Source organism: Microcaecilia unicolor, chromosome 10, assembly GCF_901765095.1.
Source record: "Microcaecilia unicolor chromosome 10, aMicUni1.1, whole genome shotgun sequence".
Taxonomy (NCBI): domain Eukaryota; kingdom Metazoa; phylum Chordata; class Amphibia; order Gymnophiona; family Siphonopidae; genus Microcaecilia; species Microcaecilia unicolor.
In genome coordinates, this window is record NC_044040.1 from 164,527,512 (window position 1) to 164,548,594 (window position 21,083).

At 42.3% G+C, this 21,083-nt stretch overlaps 1 protein-coding gene across 2 annotated transcripts in view; it reads right to left on the bottom strand.

Annotated features, from left to right (window-relative positions):
- EPHA4 (EPH receptor A4) overlaps window positions 1–13,724 on the bottom strand; it is a 269,461-nt gene extending 255,737 nt beyond the window's left edge. For both annotated transcript variants that reach the window (XR_003943502.1, XM_030215596.1), the window contains exons 1-3: window positions 13,575–13,724; window positions 10,658–10,725; window positions 6,551–7,214 (exon numbers count right to left, since the gene is read on the bottom strand). Coding sequence is in view for 1 of the 2 variants with exons in the window: in XM_030215596.1 (XP_030071456.1) it covers window positions 6,551–7,214; window positions 10,658–10,725; window positions 13,575–13,665 (823 nt within the window). In the remaining variant the exon portion in view is untranslated. The remainder of the gene's footprint in view (window positions 1–6,550; window positions 7,215–10,657; window positions 10,726–13,574) is intronic.
- Between the last annotated feature and the right edge of the window lie 7,359 nt (window positions 13,725–21,083).

Consider the following 21,083-nt stretch of genomic DNA (forward strand, 5'->3'; position numbering starts at 1 on the left):
GGGGGGGTAACAGATAGGGGCCAATGCTCAAAGCTGGGTGCTAAACCCCACAATGCAAGAACTGTGCAAAAAAAAAAAATAGCTAAGCAATGCTTGAAGGAAAATATATGCAAATGATATGCACGGTAAATCTGAGCTAGTAAACCGAAAGCAGGGGAGGAGCTTGCCTGGCACATATGCATAAACCAAAGAGCTGCTCCTGTGCTTTTACTATAAGCTTTCAAAAACTATATGCACTTTACATTTTCAAAAGGCTCACATTTAAGCACAGAAAAACAGGTGCCAATCAGGCTTATTTTCGAAGGAGAAGGGCACCCATCTTCCGACACAAATCGGAAGATGGGCGTCCTTCTCTCAGGGGCGCACAAATCGGCATAATCGAAAGCCGATTTTGGGCGCCCTCAACTGCTTTCCATCGCAGGGACGACCAAAGTTCCCAGGGGCATGTAAGAAGCACAGCGAAGGCGGGACTGGGGCGTGCCTAACACATGGGCGTCCTCGGCCGTTAATGAAAAAAAGAAGGGCGTCCCTGACGAGCACTTGGCCGACTTTACTTGGTCCATTTTTTTCTTGCGACCAAGCCATGAAAAGGGGCCTGAAATGACCAGATGACCACCGGAGGGAATCAGGGATGACCTCCCCTTACTGCCCCAGTGGTTACCAACCTCCTCCCACCCAAAAAAAAAACTTTAAAAAAAATTTTGCCAGCCTCTATGCCAGCCTCAAATATCATACCCAGCTCCATGACAGCAGTATGCAGATCCCTGGAGCAGTTTTAGTAGGTGCAGTGCACTTCAGGCAGGCTGACCCAGGCCCCCCTACCTGTTACACTTGTGGTGGTAAATGTGAGCCCTTCAAAACCCACCACAAACCCACTGTACCCACATGTAGGTGCCCCCATTCACCCATAAGGGCTATGATAGTGGTGTACAGTTGTGGGGAGTGGGTTTTAGGGGGTGAGGTTGGGGGGCTCAGCATAAAAGGTAAGGGAGCTACGCAACTGGGAGCAATTTGTGAAGTCTACTGCAGTGCCCCCTAGGGTGTCAGGCTGGTGTCCTGGCATGTCAGGGGGACCAGTGCACTACGAATACTGGCTCCTCCCACGACCAAATGGCTTGGATTTGGTTGTTTCTGAGATGGGCGTCCTCGGTTTCCATTATCGCCAAAAATCAGGGACGACAATCTCTAAAGTCTACCTAAATGTGGAGATTTCGGCGTCCCCGACCGTATTATCGAAACGAAAGATGGACGCCCATCTTGTTTTGATAATACGGGTACCCCATTTGATTACGCCCCTCAATGTGTGCTTTCACTTTCAGTTTTGATCGGATACACGCACTTGTTTGTTTCTCACTATCTGCACTTCAAACTTCCACGGGCTTCCTTCGACTTGTGAAATAAGTCAAAAGCCACGGTTCTTCAAAACTTTCTGTGTGACCTCTAAACTGTTTTCAGCATTATAGGCCATCATTTGCTTCTGTGCATTGGAGGGCTTCTCTCTGAGCACTTGGGGGGAATACCTACTGACCTCTTTAGCACCCATTTAAATATATTAGAATGCTATTTGCGGCCATCACTGACCCACACATTAGCACCAGCATTTGAGCCCTCTGAGGTTTTGGCGCTGTATAACATGCGTGCAAATCCAGCGCTAATCCTTTTTACTGCTGGACTTAGTTTTGAGCCTCTGCCCCTTAGAGCAAAACAAGGGTTAATTCAATTAGCAGTTCCAAAATAATCCTCTAACTCCTCCTTTTCCGTTCTTATTTGTGTAATTCCTACTATGTCACTCCACGCCACTATCAAATCAGTGGTAACCCTGTGCTGTTTCTCATCAGCACATCAGGCAGGAATCAAACTAAAACACGTAACGTAGAAAGCATTCAAGAGCAGACCCTGGGAAGATTTTCAAGACTACTGGGTGTATCCGTTCTGAAGGCTGCATAAGTTTTCCACAAAGAAATAAACAAATACAATAGGACACAAAATTGAAAGGCTGTAAACTCAAAAACAGAAAATGCTATTTTGATCCCAAACTGCAGCTTTAAACATCTATACTTTGAAGTACCCCCACCATCTGTACTATCCTCCAATAAAACCTCATGACTCAATTCTCTAGAACACCACAGTATTTGTCATGCAATTATCTCATCATGTTTGGGCCAATGGCTCAGAAAAGTATTCGATCGGCATCATTCAGCGTGACCCACTACTGACCTCTGCCCTGGTACTGTCCACTACTTCTCCATGAGGAACCCCTACAATAAACCACCACATAGGTCAACCTGCACTTCTATTCTCCCTGTATCCACTCCATAAATTACCAGGAATGCTTTCCTATGTGGTGTCAGCAAAATGGCAACTTGCTGGAACTAGGCTGCGTGAACCACAGAAAGAAACAGGCAATGTTTTCGAAAGTGTGCAGAACTTTGATTTTCAGGGCTGCTAATAACGCTCAGGATCATTTACAGCGAGTGCTGCTCCCTGTCACTGGTTTTTATTTCCTTCTCTGTCCAATTTGGTTGCAGTTAAGAGATGTGCTACAAAGGTCTGACTTTAAGCAAACTTTTTAATGAAGAGCAAGGACTGTACTTGGCAGTGCTCTGCTGATGAAAAAAAACATCCCTTCATTCAAACTGGTGATAACCAATTCCATGCAGGCTGCTAATTAACCCTAGAACGCATATTGGGGGCCTTTTAGGCCCCCATGCTTACATTTTTGCTATTATCTGCAAACTTACTTTAGTTAGAATTTTGAAACTCAAGGTATTCCTCAAGTATGTCATTGTTGATAATATCCAGTTGTTCATATAATTTTTTTTCATAGGCATTATGGTGTAACAATGCTTGTTTGGTGAAAACTACATCTGTACGAATTGGGGGCCTTTTAGGCCCCCGCTGTTTTTATCATGTTCTCAGAAGTGTTTGTGTCTCAAGTTACTTTATTTGTACTCAGTAATGCTGGTGGAGGGGCCAGGGTGTGGATAATAACATGTGAGGATGTCATGTGATTTTTGGAGGGAGTGATAAGGCCATGACATCACCTCAGGTCCTCTGAACACTGAGGACAGTATACACTGTGAGCTAATTGCTGAAGGACCTGTGATAAGATAAGCTGTTGAGAGGAAATCTGTTTCATTTTCTAACATCTAGTCAGCAATGGCACAGTCTTCCTCCAAGTGTCTGACTGACCAAGAGATTGAAGCGATTATGTTTCAAAGCGATGATGAAAGTGAACTATCTTTGTCTGATGAAGAATATCTGCCACCAGCTAATCAAACATCCTCATCCAGTGATTCTTCTGATGATGAAGAAGTGAATCTAGTGGATCCTCAAGAAGTGATAAGTAGAACATCCAAAACGAATGTTTTTTGGGACAGTAATCCTACATTAGTCGGACGTACTCCAATACACAATATTGTGAGACAGGCTCAAGGAGCTGTGGGAAGTCCCAGTTACTTTACCCCTAAAGATGTATTCTGTACTTATTTTTCTGACAATATTGCAGAAGAGGTCCTATTATGTTCAAACCTAGAAGGAAGATGTATCGCTTCAGCAAAAAATAAGTCCTGGAAAAATATCTCAAAAGAGGAACTTTATGCATATATTGGACTTTTCCTGCTGGCAGGGAGTCAAAAATCGTATGATGTCCCAATACGAGAATTATTTCTGGACCCACTTTCTGATCCACACTATAAGGCGACAATGTCAGTGGGCAGATATGAGGAAATTAGAAGGATCATTCGCTTTGATGATAAGCGAACTCGTGCAGCGAGGTTTGAAACAGACAAATTAGCCCCTATCAGTTATATCTGGAACATATTTATCAAAAATTGCACAAAACTTTACAATCCTAGTACTAATGTTACTGTAGATGAGCAACTTGTACCGTTCAGAGGACGCTGCAAATTCATACAATACATGCCCAGCAAGCCAGCCAAGTACGGTATAAAAATCTTCTGGATGTGTGATTCTGCAAATTATTATGGCATAAATGGCGTAATCTACTGTGGCAAAGAGGTTGGTGCACCAGTACAGAAGGATCTGGGGTCTGAAATAGTCAAAACTCTTGCTGTTCCAATATTCAATTCAGGTAGAAACATCACCATGGACAATTATTTCACCAATGTTGAACTAGGCAATTTTCTGCTTGCAAAAGCTATTACACTTGTTGGTACTATAAAGCAAAACAGACGAGAAATTCCAGCAGCACTCAAACACAATCGTCAGCGAGCACTTTATGAGAGTGTCTTTGGATTCAATAAGAAAGCGACTTTGGTATCTTACAAGGCAAAGAAGGAGAAATCTGTAATTTTACTCAGTACCATGCATCACGATTGCAGTGTTGACAGCAATAACCAAAAATTGAAACCAGAAATCATCCTGCATTACAATGCAACAAAAGGAGGTGTAGATAAAATGGATGAGATGGTGGGAGAATATTCGTGTAAGAGGCAAACAAAACGATGGCCTGTAGTACTATTTTCAAATATGCTTGATGTAGCAGCCCTAAATTCATTCATTATTTATACAGAAACTCATCCTGAATTTCATGCACAGAGGAAGGACAGGAGACGCTTATTCTTGAAGGACCTTTGTCATGAACTTGTAATACCTCACATGACAGAGCGAAGCGACTTGAAATGCTTGCCAAAGAAAACTAAAGAAGCAATGAAACGGTGTGGCGTACAGTTTCAGATTACTCCAGAGCCAGGAGAAAGAAAACGAAAGCGTTGTTTCATGTGTCCAAGAAACATAGAGAGGAAAACTGAGCGATATTGTTCCACTTGTAAGGAAACTGTTTGCAAAGAACACTCTTCTGAAAAAATAACATGTCAGAATTGTTTGGAAGACTAATATAATAGAAAAGAAAGTTAGAATAAAAATGTAGCTGCAGCTAATTTGCTATAGATTTCTATGCATTTTTGTGTGTTTTCATGTCTTTGCGTGAAATTTGGGAAAAAAAAGATTTTTTGGTGTTTTCTGTGAAAAATTATAATTAAAATGTTGTCCACTATTCATATTTTATTGAGCAATTTTGAAATAAACTTGTGAAAGTTATTTAAGTGTGTTTTTCTACATTATGTGCATGGGGGCCTAAAAGGCCCCCATGACGTTAATATGTATATTTTTAATGTCATGCGTTCTAGGGTTAAGAGTTAAGAAAAATATTTCAAATGAAATGATTAAAGAACCACTTTTTCCCTATGTCGCTCACACTGAATGCATTCAGATCTTGATTCTATTATGCTGTCAGTTTATAGTGTTAAGATATTCATCTACTGGCCAAAAATTTAGCACAGGTACCTAACCACAAAGAGGCTCCTGAGGCTTACGGCAGTTTTCCAGGCTGCCCAGGGGGAAAATGGAACTTGTAAAAGAGCCAATTATATCTGCAGCTTGGTTTACTAATGAAGTCATTAAGTACAAAATCCTTGGGCAGTAGCCAGTTTAGAAGAACTAAAAACTGTGCCTTCTGTTTAATTCTGCAGACATAACTCTACAGCAGCTAGGACAGGGCAGAAAAGCTGGTTTCCAATCTAATGAAATATAATTTCAGTTCTGGGAGTCTTACCATTCTGCTGGTAACCTACTGTTAACATGTATGGTGAAACGTACTTCAATGCATCCCATGCTATCTGACTCCCTCTAATGAAGACATGATGAAGAACAGTGTCTGTGCTGAGTGAGAAAATGGGGGATACTTCATAGGGACCAGAGAGGCAGCATGGTGCAATGAGCAAAACCTTTATGAACTCAGATCTCAGATGTTGCTTTTACAGGCCCAAAGGCACTATGGGTATCTTGCTACTTTGCATGTATGAAAAAATATACCTATCCATGTGGCCCTGAAATAGTGAGTTCCAAAAGCAGACTTTTGCATTCATGGACATGGAGGAAATAAACAAATCTTCTTCTCTTGTTAACTTTAAGAAAAGCAGTTTTGAATAAGGGGGGTGGGTGCAGTTGGTCACTCCACATAGCAAAGTCTGTGTTTTGCAAAACAAAATCAGCAGCTTGCTGACCAAGGATGAAAGAAGCAATAAACAAGCCTAATCCTCTTGCACAAATAATATTTGTTCACCCCTATCCCTTTGCAGTTACAGATCTGCATAGGCATAAATAGAAAAAAAAGGTTCATTTTGGGATTTTTTAGGCTTTTTCCCCCAATTTTAATACGCATTATAACTTTTTGGTGCTCACCAATTGAATATCAAGTGCATTACATACACTAACAAATCAAATGCATGCTAATGAATGCACATCCATATTTGCTGTGTTCATGCAAATTTCAAAGGGTGGATGAGGTCACTTCTACTCTAAGCATCTGTTAGCAAAGTCTTTCTGCCTTCTGCTGACGCTGTGGTATCACTTGTTTTCTCAATATTATACATGCCTCAGCCTTGCCACCTGGAGCTTGTTCATTAGACCTCTCTGTCCCTCTGCGTCTTACAGGGGCTGCTAATTACTGGCTTTACTCTATTTAGCTTCATCCTTGATTCAATTACATGCTTCACACCCTACTGAAAAACACAGTGGTTATTCTTACCTTGGCATTCTCCGTTACGTTCTTCATACCCAGCGTTGCACAAACAGTTGCCAATGGGCACTAGCCATTCACCATCTGCCCCACAGTACATTTTTGGAACGTCCTTCTCTTCTGAATTGTTGACACAGGAGCCTCGAACTTCCACCAGGGATGAGGTATCAGCCCCAGTAATAGTGTCTGGGAATTGAGCCAGGTTGCGAACGGTCAATGGGCACTTTTTATAGAAGACACGGACAGATACCAAGGCAATACAGGCACCAACATCCTGGAAGGCTAAGTAAAAACCCTTCTTGCTTAAGGGCCCCACATCCCGAATCTCTGTGTTCAGTTTCATGATCCGGTCACCAATGTCCACTTGGGTGAAGCTTTCATCCGCCGCAATGGTGTCAATTTTGGCAAATTGATTTTCCCGGATGACCCGTTCCTTATCATTGTATGATTCATAGTAGTACAGGTTAAAAGTCTCTTTGCAAGTTCCGGTAACACCCGGTAGGCTATTGCAGTCTCTCAGTGTAAATTTTATTTCAATGTACACTCTCTGGGCCCCCTCACGAGGAATCCAATCAGTCCGTAACCAGTTGTTCTGACTGGACTCCATCACGTTGCAGACTTGGTAGGTTCGGATTGGAGTGTTCTTCTCATCCATGATGCTCACCTCCTCCCACTGGGAAAATACAAACCAAAATAAATAAACAAATAAAACATTACTTGCTTCCCATCTCGTGTCAATTCATGCTTCTCCTTTTGTCAACTAGATAGCTGCTTTCAATGGTCTTCAGAAGCAAAAGCCTCAGGAAAAGAAAATTATAAGCAAAACATCAGAAATGTAAATGCTAAAAATAGGGATGATTCAACAAAACTCAAATGAACACACAACTCAAATTAATTTCCATTCAAGAAAGATTGAAAACAAATTTCAGCTCTAGTCAACTGTCGCATACAGTTTCCAAGCTACATCGGGTATTCTCCTGTAATAGCAAATTTAGCTTTATTTTGCCTTGAACTCTGGTACAGAGCAACAATAAACATTTTGGGTCCTATACCCTAACTTTCTAATGATACAGATAAAGGTTTGAAACCTTTATCAGAGACATGACATTTTTTTCTAGGTAGTTTACTCCTAGAGTAGAATTCAATCATAGAATAATCTACTGCCAGGATTTTTGCTCAAAAATAGCTAAGTACTTTTGACATATATATACTCCCTCCTTTATTAGTAAGCCCAGGAGACAGTCAGTCTGATCTTTTGGAGACCAGTGAAATTCAAATATTGAAATGGATAGCGGATGAAAGAGGTTCATAAAATATAATACCTGGCAAAAAAAGCTCATTTCTATAGATGTATCATTAATAAATAATTTAATTTCCAGAAAAGCATGGCGATTAATTGAGGTGCAATGGAGTTGTGCAAAACGGATATTTATTAGGGTCAGAAAAAAAATCTAGAATGAAGGTCTGGGAGCTGCCACTCAAATATCCATTTCTCAGTTCATATGGGTGAATTTTCAGACACTCACATTCTCTTTCACTCTCTCTGCCTCAGGCGATTTCGGTGTATCAGTTTGCAAACCCCTAGCTCGGGGCAATGTAACCTTGTCTGGAAAACGGAGTGGGAGTGAGCATTACCACTTCCGACTTCTCTTCACAAACCTTTTTTTTCCCCCCCTCAATCCAGAGAGTCAGCATCACACACATGCTTCCCAGACTACCAATTCACAAACTTCCTCCTACTCCCTTCCTTGGCTCCTTTTGCAAACTTCAGTGGAAGGGGGTGGGGGAGGGGGGCTTCTGGCAAGGGATGAGGGCAGTGAGCCTCGAAAAGGGTGCTTCACTGACTATTTATCTACACAGGCTTCCACTGAATCCGCATCTGCTCAAACATCTAGGATTATTAAAATCACCAGCCCCCAGGTACTAAGGAAGACAATGTTTTATTTAGCGCCCAGAGGGATTTGTGAATTAGAAGAAAAAAAAAAGCATCGATCAACACGCCACAGATCACTAGCTAAGAGACGGAAATGGTTAATTGATTTATCGGACTGAAACAATATGGAAAAAGCTATAGAAATAACAAGACTTTCGTTAACTGCCCTGGGCTTTATTTGTTCTTACTTCCGGGAGGCCATAGGAGAATCCAAGGACAGAAACATCAATGAGCTACAAAAATATAGCAAGCCTCTGATTGGGGGTTTTCCCTGACTAGCCATGTTGAAAAAATGTATTTAAGCGGCGAAGACAGATGTAGATACTTAGGCTGAAGCAAAGAGCTTAATGAAAATCCTAATACCTGACTTGCAACCAATGCCCAGCTACAACAGTGCCCCTGAAAATGCAGCCAGTGAGCACGAGTGTAGGTCAACCTAGAAAATTAACTTCTGCAAGCACAAACTTCCACTGAGAGTTCGCCAACACAGGAGAACGTGTTTGGTACAAGTGTTGGAAAAGCCTCTGTTATCAGTCGTGAAATTGAGGCTAAAGTGGTTAATCCTGCTTTTATTTAAAAGTAAACATACAGCACTCTCTCCCGTGCAGCTCAACAGTGGCCCATGGCTGTTTCCTTGCACTGTGGTGTGACCTGTTTTTGATCCCCAGCCCTAATCCTAATGCATAACACGGCTTGTATTTAAAACATTGATTTGTCTGCAGATATGTGGCTCAGGTAGGAAAGCTGATGCCCTGGTTGTTATTATGTAACAGCGAACACCACACAGATACAAAGAAAGCCCCCAAAAGCCTAAACCTGGTCCCTTTCGACTTTAAAAGAATCCCAACGTTTTTTTTTTTCCCAGGTCTTGGAAAGCCTGCACTGAAGTTTGAAGACATGCCTGTTTTGCAACGTAGAGTGCACGTAACTCTTAAAATTTTCACTACTTCTCTTAAAACAGGCCATAGGTATATAGGAGGATTTTAGTGAAGCTAGTCACGTGCACAGTGAAAGCGTCTGCAATTCCTGCTCCGACTGGAGACAGGCGGCACAAAAGAAAAGCAAAAATCCAACATGCACGAAATATTAAGTGTACCAGCAGATTAAATCCTTAATCCCACTGTTTTACTTGCTAAAGACGCCGATAAATTTTAATCTCCAGCACAGGCTAAGAAAGTTGCCTTTTTACAGGAGTGACCTTTTCAGGGTATGGGACCAATAGGGATGCCTGGCTTCACAGATATGCCGTACCGTCCCCACACTGTCAAAGGATGAGGGAAAGAGTGAATGAAGGCTGAGCTTGGCCGGTCATCCCTGCTGCAGCCTGCCCAGTCCCCCACCACCTCTCCCTGGGAGCAAGTTCTAGCACCGAAGCAATGAGCCACGACAATGCCTCGTTTTTTTGTGCAATTTTGAGCATGCATGAGTCATGCAATTCACACGTCTTTTACCCCACAGATTCCCCGGCAAATATTTTACCCCAACATGTTTAAAACATGTTCCAGTTTATACAACTGAAACATACACGATGGGTAATTAAGAGTCATTAAATATTTAACACTTTGGCATACTAAACATTTTTAAATGGATATATTTCTTTTTCCTATCTGACACATATAAATATAGCCTAATCTAAGATCTCTATTGTCCCCTGCTCCTTACAGCAGGATCCACTGAATTTACCCTAGAATACAAGACAGCAAATTCAGGATTTCTTCCCATTGTCATGACCAGTGCATCTTGACCATTTTCTATTCATGCCCTCAAAAGTCTTCCCGGCTAACCTCAAATTCCCCTCTCCACTTTACAGTCAAACAGAGCAGTATTTTGCTCTAGTTTTAACTCTTTCATATACTGCAACTACAGGTGCATATTCTTATTCTGTGGCTAGATCAAGTTTCCCGTGGTATTTTACTCTCTAATAGCCATCCTAGTGCAAGCCTCGACCCCTCTCCTAATTTTGCAATCCCCTCTCTGCACTTCTGATTTCTAATTCTTCCATGACAGAGTGTCCAAGGGGAGGATTGGGTTTCCCCCTACAAAGAGCAATTCACTTCATGGGCCATGGGGGAAACCTGACCTCCTCTCTACAATCAACAATAATCGAGCCATTATGGGTTTCCAGAAACGTTACTAATCACTCCTTTTCACCCTCTTGACCAAGCAGAAATTCAAAAACTTACCCCTCCTTCCAAAGGACTGGCTATCCATCCGAGCTCCCCCTGAACAGATCTGGAATCCAGAAGGGTGACTGCAGAAAAGACAAAACAATGGATTATTAAGAACAGGGCCCCATATTTAAAATAAAACAAAAAAGCTGACCTCCTAAATCTATGACTTGTTTTCAGATGAAAACTTCATCTTAATTTAGGAGCTTAAAAGTTACGCTTATAAATTTAAACCTGCTATTGATTTGCTTAGATTTAAGAACCTAATTTATAAGCTTAGCGCTGAAAATCAGTGCTAAGCTCCTAACCATTTTTCTCCACCTTAAAACCTCACCTGTAGCCACATGTATTTTATGAACCTAAATTTAGCAGTATAGTGACATTTTTAGTATAAAGTTATGCACTCAGCCCTATAATTTTTCAAAGAGGCCAATTGAGGAGCGTAACTGTCAAAGGGGCCCTTTAACTACAGTTTAGCGTGTGCTAACTGACATTAGCATGTGCTAAGTTTGGCCCATATGTATAAAATAAGCCATGTGGTATTTAGCATGCAATAATGTCTGTTAGCACACACTAAGCTTTAGTAAAAGGGCCCCAAACTGAGGAGCATAAATCCTTTGAATACTGGGCTCAGATGTGAAGCCACAAAAGCCATCTCACATAAAATCTAAGTAGGCAAAACTTATATGTTTGTTAGGTGTTTATTTCTTTATTTCTTTTTGCTATGGATATAACATTGACTTGGTCTGCTTTTAACTTTTTTAAGCAACTATCATTGTGCTTAGTCTGCTTTACTTCATTTTCTCTTCTTCAAAAACAAGGTCACAGGCCTCTAAAGCGTTCAGCTGTGAACACAAACTAATATTTGGTAGAAGGGAGCAGGGCCACAAAATGAAAGGTGCAGGATTGCAAACCTAAGGCAATTTTTAGCCAGCCAAAAACGTTAGCCTGAAGGAATTTTAGCAGCAGTCGGTACCCTGCCTCAACCCTAACACGACTCGGGGTGTCACAAGCAATAAAAATTACACCCTCCCTGGATACGTTGAAGGAGCTTCATCAATTTTGGGGGTGCCCAGCACCCACTGAGCTGGCTCCTATGCCCCTCAACTATAGTGTCGGCAAAAAAAGATATGTTGTCCTATAATGAAGATAGCCTCTTTTTTTAATCGGTCTATTTTTTTCCCACGGACTTTTTGGCAAAAGCCAGAGAATGTAAAGCCGTCAAGGCTAGACGTTTTAACTGTAAAATCAAGTGGAACAGCAGCTCGGCAGGATTAATACGTGTGAGCGGTGACGGTTATCAAACCGAGTTAGCAAAAGCCTACAAAATAATGAAACATCTTTTTTAAGGCAGTGCCGGCCCCATTCCCCGACCCTCACCTGCTTTCTATTCACAGCAGACTGGGCTCCTGTGCCTACCTTACATTAGGACGTCTTTGGCATGCGAAACGATCCTGCCACTAATATTTTATTTTTAAATGTGACCATAACCCCACTTACCCCCTTTCCCAAGTCCCCCCCCCCCCTTTGCCCCCAGAGGAAAGTAGGCTACATCCATTTGGATTAATGTAAAGTGGATTAGAGAGACAAAGGGAACAATACGACCCAATTTAGGGGAAATGGAGGGGGGGGGGGAGAGAAAGAAAAGGAAACGTGAGGAGAATCAAAAGAAGCAACATCGTGAACTAAAAAGGCCGAATTATCCAAGCCCTGCAACTTGTACGCAGGCGACTTATTTTTCACCTCGTCTTAAGGACATCCGTGTTCAAGACCGTATATATATATTTTTTCAAATAGCAATAGAACATAGAGTCGCGATGGGGATTAGATTCTAGGGCTCCCAAGCAGCAAGCGAAACACTAGACTATCACTTGATTTTTACATAAGACAGCATCGGGTACTATTTTACTGGCAAATTAAACGTAAGACCTTTTTTAAACAAGTCCCCCCCCCCCCCCCCTACTCCTAACAAGATGATTTTCGCTCGTCCGGACATGAGAAATCACTTCATCTCCGGAATCGTTTACTCCGTCACCTGGGGGGTCAGTTATCAAAAAAGCCAGTCAGATCGGCCACCTTCAGGTATCTCGAAATCTAAGCATCTCTCTCGTTTTTCTCACGGCACAGGAAAGCAGCACAGGATGCTCTCCGTAGTTCATTTTCTTTTAGATGGGAGCCGCTGATCTGAAGTGATCACAACCAAATCGGATGATCAGAACTGAAAATAAATGCTCAAACTTCCCCCTCCTCCCCCCGAGTACAAGGTTCATCTTTATTGTATACGGCAAAAGCTATTAAAAGACATGAACGATGATTTGCAAGGGTTTTGTCATAAAAATATTTTTAAAAGCACGATTATTAAAAAAAATTATATTAGACTCTATTGGAATCTAGATTGGTAGTGTCGCTGCTACAATAGTGTAAGCATTACTGCGTAAAATAAAATAAAATGGGGAGAAGGGATAAAATAAAATAAATCCACTTGCATCTGTTAAAAGGCTCAAAGATTTTACTATATCCAATCATAGACTTCTCAACCTCCAAACACCAGTCCACAAAACACATATGCAAAAATAAATTAATTAAAAATGAAGGTGGGGGAGGCAAAGCGAAATCGATCCCGAGGCAACACCGTAGGTTTTATTTCCAACTTTTGCCCGAACAATTGATTCCGGGCAGGGGATTGCACCCCGGATCGCGGCTGACCTCCGTCCCTTTTTGCAAAACTTGACAAGAGCAGCAGCTCGGAGCAGAAAAAAAATGCAATTTCCAACGTGAACTTAAACCAAAAAAAAATCTCAAACCAACAGAAGAAAAATGTTAAAAATGGGGTGGGGGGGGGGGGGGGACGAGATCCCCGTTCACCCAAAATGCTCTCTAGCACCGAAAGCACAAGTCTCCCTGTACCTCTAGTAGCCGGCTGCACCCTTACCTTCACTGGCCGGGTAGACCCTAGAGCCGGTGACCGCATCACAGATGCCCAGCAGAAGGGAGAAGCTGCAGAGGTGAAGGATGCTAGCCATGGTGCCCGGGGCCGCTTCCTGCAGTCAGTGAGCGAGAACTACTAATGTGAGGAAGGTGCAAGCACTGGGCGCGCGCGCAACTCCACTTCTATCCCAATGGAATAACTGAGGAAGTTTACTGCACTGGAGGGCAGCACCAGAAGGCGGGACTGGAGCCCGAGCACGTCCGCCAGCTCCAATCACGTGCGGGAGAAGGGGCGGAGCCGTCTCGCCTCTTGCCAGTGTTCGGGAATGCTGGCTGGGTTTAGAAGGGGCGTGACCGGGGGGCGGCGGTGGGAGGGAGTTCGCTTCGCTGGGGCTCCTGCAGGCGCGCGGTTAGGTAGAGCGCAACCTGTGCTGTGCTTGTTGTCATTTACAGGCAAGGAGAACAGAGTAGCAGGATACATGAATGTTGTCTGTTGAGTGCACGGTCACACTGTCTGCAGTAGGAATTAAAAATGCCCAGTCCCTATAGCTGCAGATCTACTCTCCCGTTTATTGTCTTATATGAGCAAAACCTTCGTATATCTAGCCCCAAGTATACAAAGGGCACACAACCGCCTGTTAAGGGGAGCAACGGAGAGAACACACAATCTTTCAGCCACCAAAAGGGAGACGACGCGTCCTTCCCAAAAGCAGGAGGAAGGGGGAGATCGTGCCCCTTTCCTGCTTCAGGTAGCCAAATTCATCAGTAATGTGTATTGTGTAGGATTGTCTAAGCCCCTTGCTAAGTTAGTAAAAAAAAAAAAAAAGTTTATTAGCATAAGAACAGCATGCACTTTTCAACTTTTCCAACTACAGGAATGTTGAGAGCGTGCACCCTTTCAGCTATAATAAAGTGCAAAATACACCGGTGTTAGAGAGAGAAAGAGAGACTAGTCTGTCATTATTTTACGAAGAAATAACATACAGCTTTAGGGAAAGACACAGGATGTGCCCTGATCCCGTAGACGTTAGGCTTTCTGAATTTTTGTGCGCAGCGTCTGTTGAAATGAAAGCAACGGGGTTGATTTTGTCCCTGGACCATAAAGTTCACCAGTTCCTTGTGTTCCCAGTATCTGCGAGACTGCGAACGTATATCACTCTGCACTTTGTTGTGTTAAGTTAAACAGTCATGCGATTGAATCCTCCCAGCTGCTAGGATCCCTGACTTGCCCAGGAGGGAACTGCTTCGATAGGATCTGCTTGTCTTAAATCAGAAGATGACTGGATAAGAAATCTCTGAATATTATAGCAATTTTTATTTGAGGGCTTTTCCCTTTGCTAAGGGCCTGAATCATTTCCTTTCAAAGGGAGTGACAAACGGTGTAGTAAACAGTTTTTCTCGATGTGATGTCAAAAAAAACAGAAGTCAAATTACTGAAATCAAAGGAGAAAAAGCAAACTTTCACGATTGGCTGGTGGAAGCAATTGGTACCGCCGACAGGCGCAAAACAAAAAAAAACAAAAAAAGCAGCTGTGACGACCCTTATTTCTGGCTTGCTATACTACCTTTAACTGCAAGAAACAAACAGATTTATAGAAGAGAGCCCTACACACACGTGGAATCAGGTTGGCTAATCCAGCCTGTAAAATCTTTCTGTCACACACAGACATTTGGGATTAAAGACAAAACCATTTAAAAAACTGATTTATAACCACGTGGGCATATACAAATAATAAGAGGGTTTTGCTTTGTTTTTGTTTTTTTATGTAGTCGGCAGAAGAAATATGTTGGCCTTTTTAAAGTTCCTTGCATCTGGTCATTCATACAGTAAACGTTACAGATTGAAAAAAACAAGAAGCAGCTTTACAAATAAAGCGATGTGCGAAATTGTAGAGATGTATAGCCCTGCTGACTACTGCTAAAAGGTACAGAAAGCGGCAATTTATTGATACCTGTTTTCTTGCACGCAGTAGACCAGAGGCTGCTCAGAGTCAATGAACGGGTAAAGTTCTCATCCTAAAACAATAGCGCCACCTGGTGGGAGAAGACTACTTCTAAATCAGGAGAAGTTCACTAACTTAAGGCGAAAATACCGACAATGTTATATAAACAGGCCAAGTCAGACCTCCGACTATTTATTAGTATTCCACCTAATTACATTACTGTAATTGGTTCCATTTGTTCTGTGCATGGGTAGGGTTACTTACTAAAAACTGGACATTTTAAAGTCTTGCAAAGAGGAAAAAATACTAGTACAACGTACTTGAGCGAAATACTTGGTAGGTAATTTTGTAGCTGTTCTTTTGGGATAATGTGTACATCTGTTCTGGGACCCGGGCTATTGCAGTGATGATTTACCGTATCAGTTTCTTAGCAAGGGGCGTCCTGCTCCATATGGTGAGGGACACACTAGGTTTATGAAATAATTTGAGAAGAAATTTCCTGGGAGCCTCTTCTTGCCCAGGATTGCATTGGTGGTGCATCGTCACAGCTGCAGTATGAGGTAATGTTTAAAGGTTACTTTTTCAGAGCCTTTGAGGTTGAAATGCAACATTGTGCATTATTATTATTGTGCACATAACACAAATATTTGTTTGCTATCACTGGAGAATTCAAGCATCACCCGGAAGCTTAGGAATTATCCAAATATCCTTCAAAATTTAGCTTGAACTCAATAAAACTCAACAACTGTTGTCCGCTGTTGTCAAATCCAAAGTTTCAAAGTTTAGTAGGAGCTTATCCAGCCTTGGTGTAATTCTGTCAAAAATTTCTTATAACAAAGGACATGGTTTTCTCCACATTCTTGTCATTTCTATTGTCAAGTCTCAATGTTTTAGGGGTTTTGTTTTCCAATTTTTTTGTCTTTAATTCTCATGTCCCTTGATATCGCAATGTCGATGAAAGTCACATTATTTTTGGTTACTGCTATATTGGGTGTATTATGTTCCAAATGTCAGTTCATTTGAAATTGAAAGTCCCATAAAATCTTGACTTTTTAATTTTTATTTTCTGTGACATTTTCTACATGGTGGTTATACCAGTATTCCTTCCTGTACACATTAATTGATTTGATTTACTTACTTTATTTTTGTCTATTAGATTGTAAGCTCTTTGAGCAGGGACTGTCTTTCTTCTATGTTTGTGCAGCGCTGCGTACGCCTTGTAGCGCTATAGAAATGCTAAATAGTAGTAGTCGTAGTACTATAAAGTCATACTTGCACAAGCTCCAATGGATGATGACGGCTACCCAGTTATGTTGTTTGTAGTCGGTCCGGGTGATCTTGCTACATCCATTGAGTAAGTATTCAATAGTTTCATCTTTTTCTGTACACAGCCTACATCTGTTATTCATTGACATTGTTGAATGGTCGCTTTCATGCAATTAGTTTGTAATGCCTGCTCCTAAGCTGCAAAAATCAATCCTTTTGTCTCCTTTTTTATAGAACCCATGCACATTTCCAGTTCCTGACATTGCCCATGGTATTCTCAGTTCTCCTAAGATATTTTCTATCTAAGGCCTTTCCAGTTAACCACTTGCTTCCAGTTGTTAATTTCTATACTCAGTTTTCTCTGTAAACTTCAATCAACATTTTCGTAGTGCTGACTCTAGTCTTCTTCATTATCAACATCATCATCATCATTTTATCATCTCTCTGACCTCATGTACAACTTTCTTTAAATTAGTCACCTTATTTTCTTACTCCTCTTATTCTCTTACCTATCTATAGGTTCCTTCTTTGCTTATACCCCTAATGTTCTATTACGTACTGTGTTGACATTGTAAGTAGTGTACTATGCCATATTTTGTATTGTTATTTGAATATTTTTACTGCTGTAATTGTCTATTGCTTCTGTTTGATTCTTACTGTACACCGCCTTGAGTGAATTCTTTCAAAAAGGCAGTAAATACATCCTAATAAATAAATACATACAATTTTTTCACAACTCTTTTTGATCACTTCTGTTAGATCTGATGCCACATCTAAAAACCAAAATTGAAAACAAAATATATAAGAGAATACACACCACCTTGACCTAAAAATATATAACAAGAAACAAGGTGAAACAAATGGAACAGCACAAGTCCTGTACACATGCAGGGCACCAAAGGAGATTCTACTTTAAAACAGGTTGTTCTGGGGCGTAGGACCTCTTACAACGCATAGCTGTTCCGAGTCCTTGCCTCACCATAGAGTGTATTTTCATGTGTAGAAACTCCTCTGTCCATAACCAATTAAATACCCACTATGAATTTCTATTTATTACATCACATATCACATTCAAAGTAATTTGCACAAAAAATAGTATTAATGGCACTCTTCAGAACGAACACACGCTCTTCCGAAGAATGTGCATTATTTAGGACATTGCCTCCAAAACAAAACAAACAAAAATTAAACAAAAAAACTAATAAAAATTAAATTCCTGTAAATGACATGGGGAACTAAACAAAATGCAGATGTTATCTTACGTTTAATGTTTCAGAAGGAGGTTAAAATGTTATTATTTCTTGAATTATAGTTTGATTATTTTTATGATTTGATGATATATTGGACTTAATTATGTGTTATTTTCTCTGTTGTGTTTTAGCTGTTATCTAATGCGGTGTTGAGACCCACTTAGATAGATTTGATTGGCAGTACATTCAGATACTCTAAGGGCCCTGAATACTAAGGTGTGCTAGCGTTTTTAACGCGTGCTAAAAATTAGTGTGCACTAAATGCTAGAGACACCCATATATTCCTATGGGTGTCTCTAGCGTTTAGCACACACTAATCAGCTCGCGATAAGAACACTAGTGCGGCTTTGTAAACAGGGCCCTATGTATTTCCTCTTCTAAGAGACTGGAGAAACGTCCATGGTGACAATTCTACAAATTGGTGCCTCAGGTTAAGCACTACAAATTGGGCCGCATACCGCTAATTCTGTAATTTATTTATTTTAGATGTTGCGCACACCTTTTTGAGCAGTAGCTCAAGCTGAGTTTCATTCAGGTAGCTGAGGCAATAGAGGATTAAGACCCTGATGCTCAAATGTAAACGCGGGTGCTAGAGGCCATTAGCGCCCACATATACCAGCGCAGAATGTTCAGAGACCTGGAGCACAGGAACAAACAAGCGAACAGACGAACAATGCAAGTAAGATGCTAATGTAGTCAAGTTGATGTTACTGAGGTCGTTTTGTATTCCTCCTCAATGCTCAGAAAACAAAATGCCCGAAAGAAAGCTCCGTTACCACCAGGGGCGTAGCCAGATTTTGGCGGGAGGGGGGTCCAGAGACCGGGGTGAGGGGGCACATTTTAGTCCCCCCGTGCCACCACCCCTCCCCTGCCCCTTTTGACCCCCCTCCCGCCGCCGCCAACCCTCCCCCGCCACTGCCAGGTACCTTTGATGGTGGGGGTCCCCAACCCCCGCCAGTCGAAGTCCCCTTCAGTACTGATCTCCGAGTCCAGCGCGTTCGCTGATCTGGATTCTGTTTTTGTGAGTCCTGACGTCCTCCATGCAACACGCTGGAGACCGGAGCTGAAGAGGATTTTGGCTGGCGGGGGTCCCCAACTCCCGCCTGCAAATGTACCTGACGGCAGTGGTGGAGGAGGGTTGGCGGCAGCGGGAGGGGGATGAATGTGGCAGGGGGGTGAAAGCAGGGGGGCCAGGGCTAAATCTGCGGGGGCCCATGCCCCCATGGCCTCATCTAGCTACGCCCCTGGTTACCACTGCAGGTCACAGCAGGCGTTAGGCTGTTGGAAAAGAGAATTTCTCATGATTCTCATGCTTCTCTCATGAATCTTTCTGGAAAATCTGCCGGTTTTGATTGCTTTTGGAAGCAGAAGGAAGCCTTGTGCAAGTCCTTAAGCGCAGGACATGAGAAACAGCAGACCCAAGCAAAAGCACACATTGGCATCAATTTCTTGGGTCTAAATTTAAAGCGTTCGTGCTAAAAATAATTTAAAACGACCAAAGTGAAAACACACCTTGGTGTCTGTTTCCTGCATCTAAATATAAGCATCCAAGCTAAAAAAAAATTAAAAACACTTATATTTAGGCTGCCGAAAACAAAGTATAAACCCATTCGGATCCACTTCACTAATGCATCGATGCAGCCTTTACCAGTGGGTTTCCTGAAGAAGCTACTGCGAAACGGGTCCGTCGGGACCACACTGAATTGTGCTGGAATATTGTGGCTGCTATATGAATACTGCATGACCCAGATAAGTCCTGAGGTGGGGGGTTGCATTTTGTTGTGGGACTTTGCCTGATGGGCTTTAGATTGTGCATATATAAAGAAAAGATTTATCATTAAACATCACAAAACTGATTTGCATGTAAAAAAATATATATATAAACATTTTTTGACCAAAAAACCATAAGAAAATCCTAATTGGGAGGTTTTTGGGATCAGTGATTACTTTTTCACTGTGTGCTTCCAAGAAATTTGTGTTTTGCCTGCCACAGTATGATGAGATCCCTTTCCTCCCTTAAACAAAGAGTGGTGTTGAGTCTTCACGTTTGAATTGTGAGTTGCAGAAAACAGACGCCAATCTGTGCTTCACATTTGGGTTTTACCAGGCGTATGCGCACAGGAGACTACCTTACCACAGAATGTTTCTGTGCATGCGCCAAGCACAATTCTCCCGAACCAAAGCACAATCCTCCCGCCGAACTCCTTAACGCTCAATGCTATGAGTGCACCTATATTTGCTTGATGGACCTTTGATCTTTCCTAGTATGGCAATACTTATGTACTTATGCATCTCATTAGCCTTGAACATTAGAACGTTGTTCTGCGCTGTTCCGGTGGTATTTTTGCGACGCTTTTTGGGATAGCGCTGGAGTTTTCAGCATTGGGGCCTAAGAGATTTGCCCAAGATTACAAGCAGCAGTAGGAGTTAAACCAGGCACCCATAGATTCCAAGCCTTCTGTTCTAGCCATTAGGCTACTTCTCCACTCTAGTGCAACCAGGTATTTATATATATGTATTTAAGCGTGAGCACTTTATCCAGTGTAAATGTTTGCACCGAGATGCCAGAATCCTGCCTTTGCTCTTCCCACCTGTAAACTACAGGCCATGTAAGATGTGCACATATTTACAGAACAGTGCAGAGCCTGATTTTTGGCACATATACACATATATATGCATAGGAGCCAACTTTTCAAAATGATTGGGGGTGCTGAAATGTTTTTTTTACAGGTGGTGCATTCCCCACCCCGCCCCCTCTCCTCCCCCCTCTCCCCCGCCTCTCCTCTCCCTCTCTCATCCCCCCTCCCTCCGCGTTCCAGGCCCCCCTCTCCCTCCCAGTTCCAGGCTCCCTCACAGTTCCAGCCTCCCTCCCTCCCTCCCCTCTCTCCTTTCCCTCCCTCCCTTCCTTCCTTCGAGTTCCAGGCCCCCCTCCTCCCTCCCTTCTAGTTCCAAGGCCCCCTCCCTTCCTCCTCTCCGTCCGAGTTCCAAGGCCCCCCTCTCTCCGTCCGAGTTCCAAGGCCCCCCTCCCTCCCTCCCAGTTCCAGGCCCTCCCTC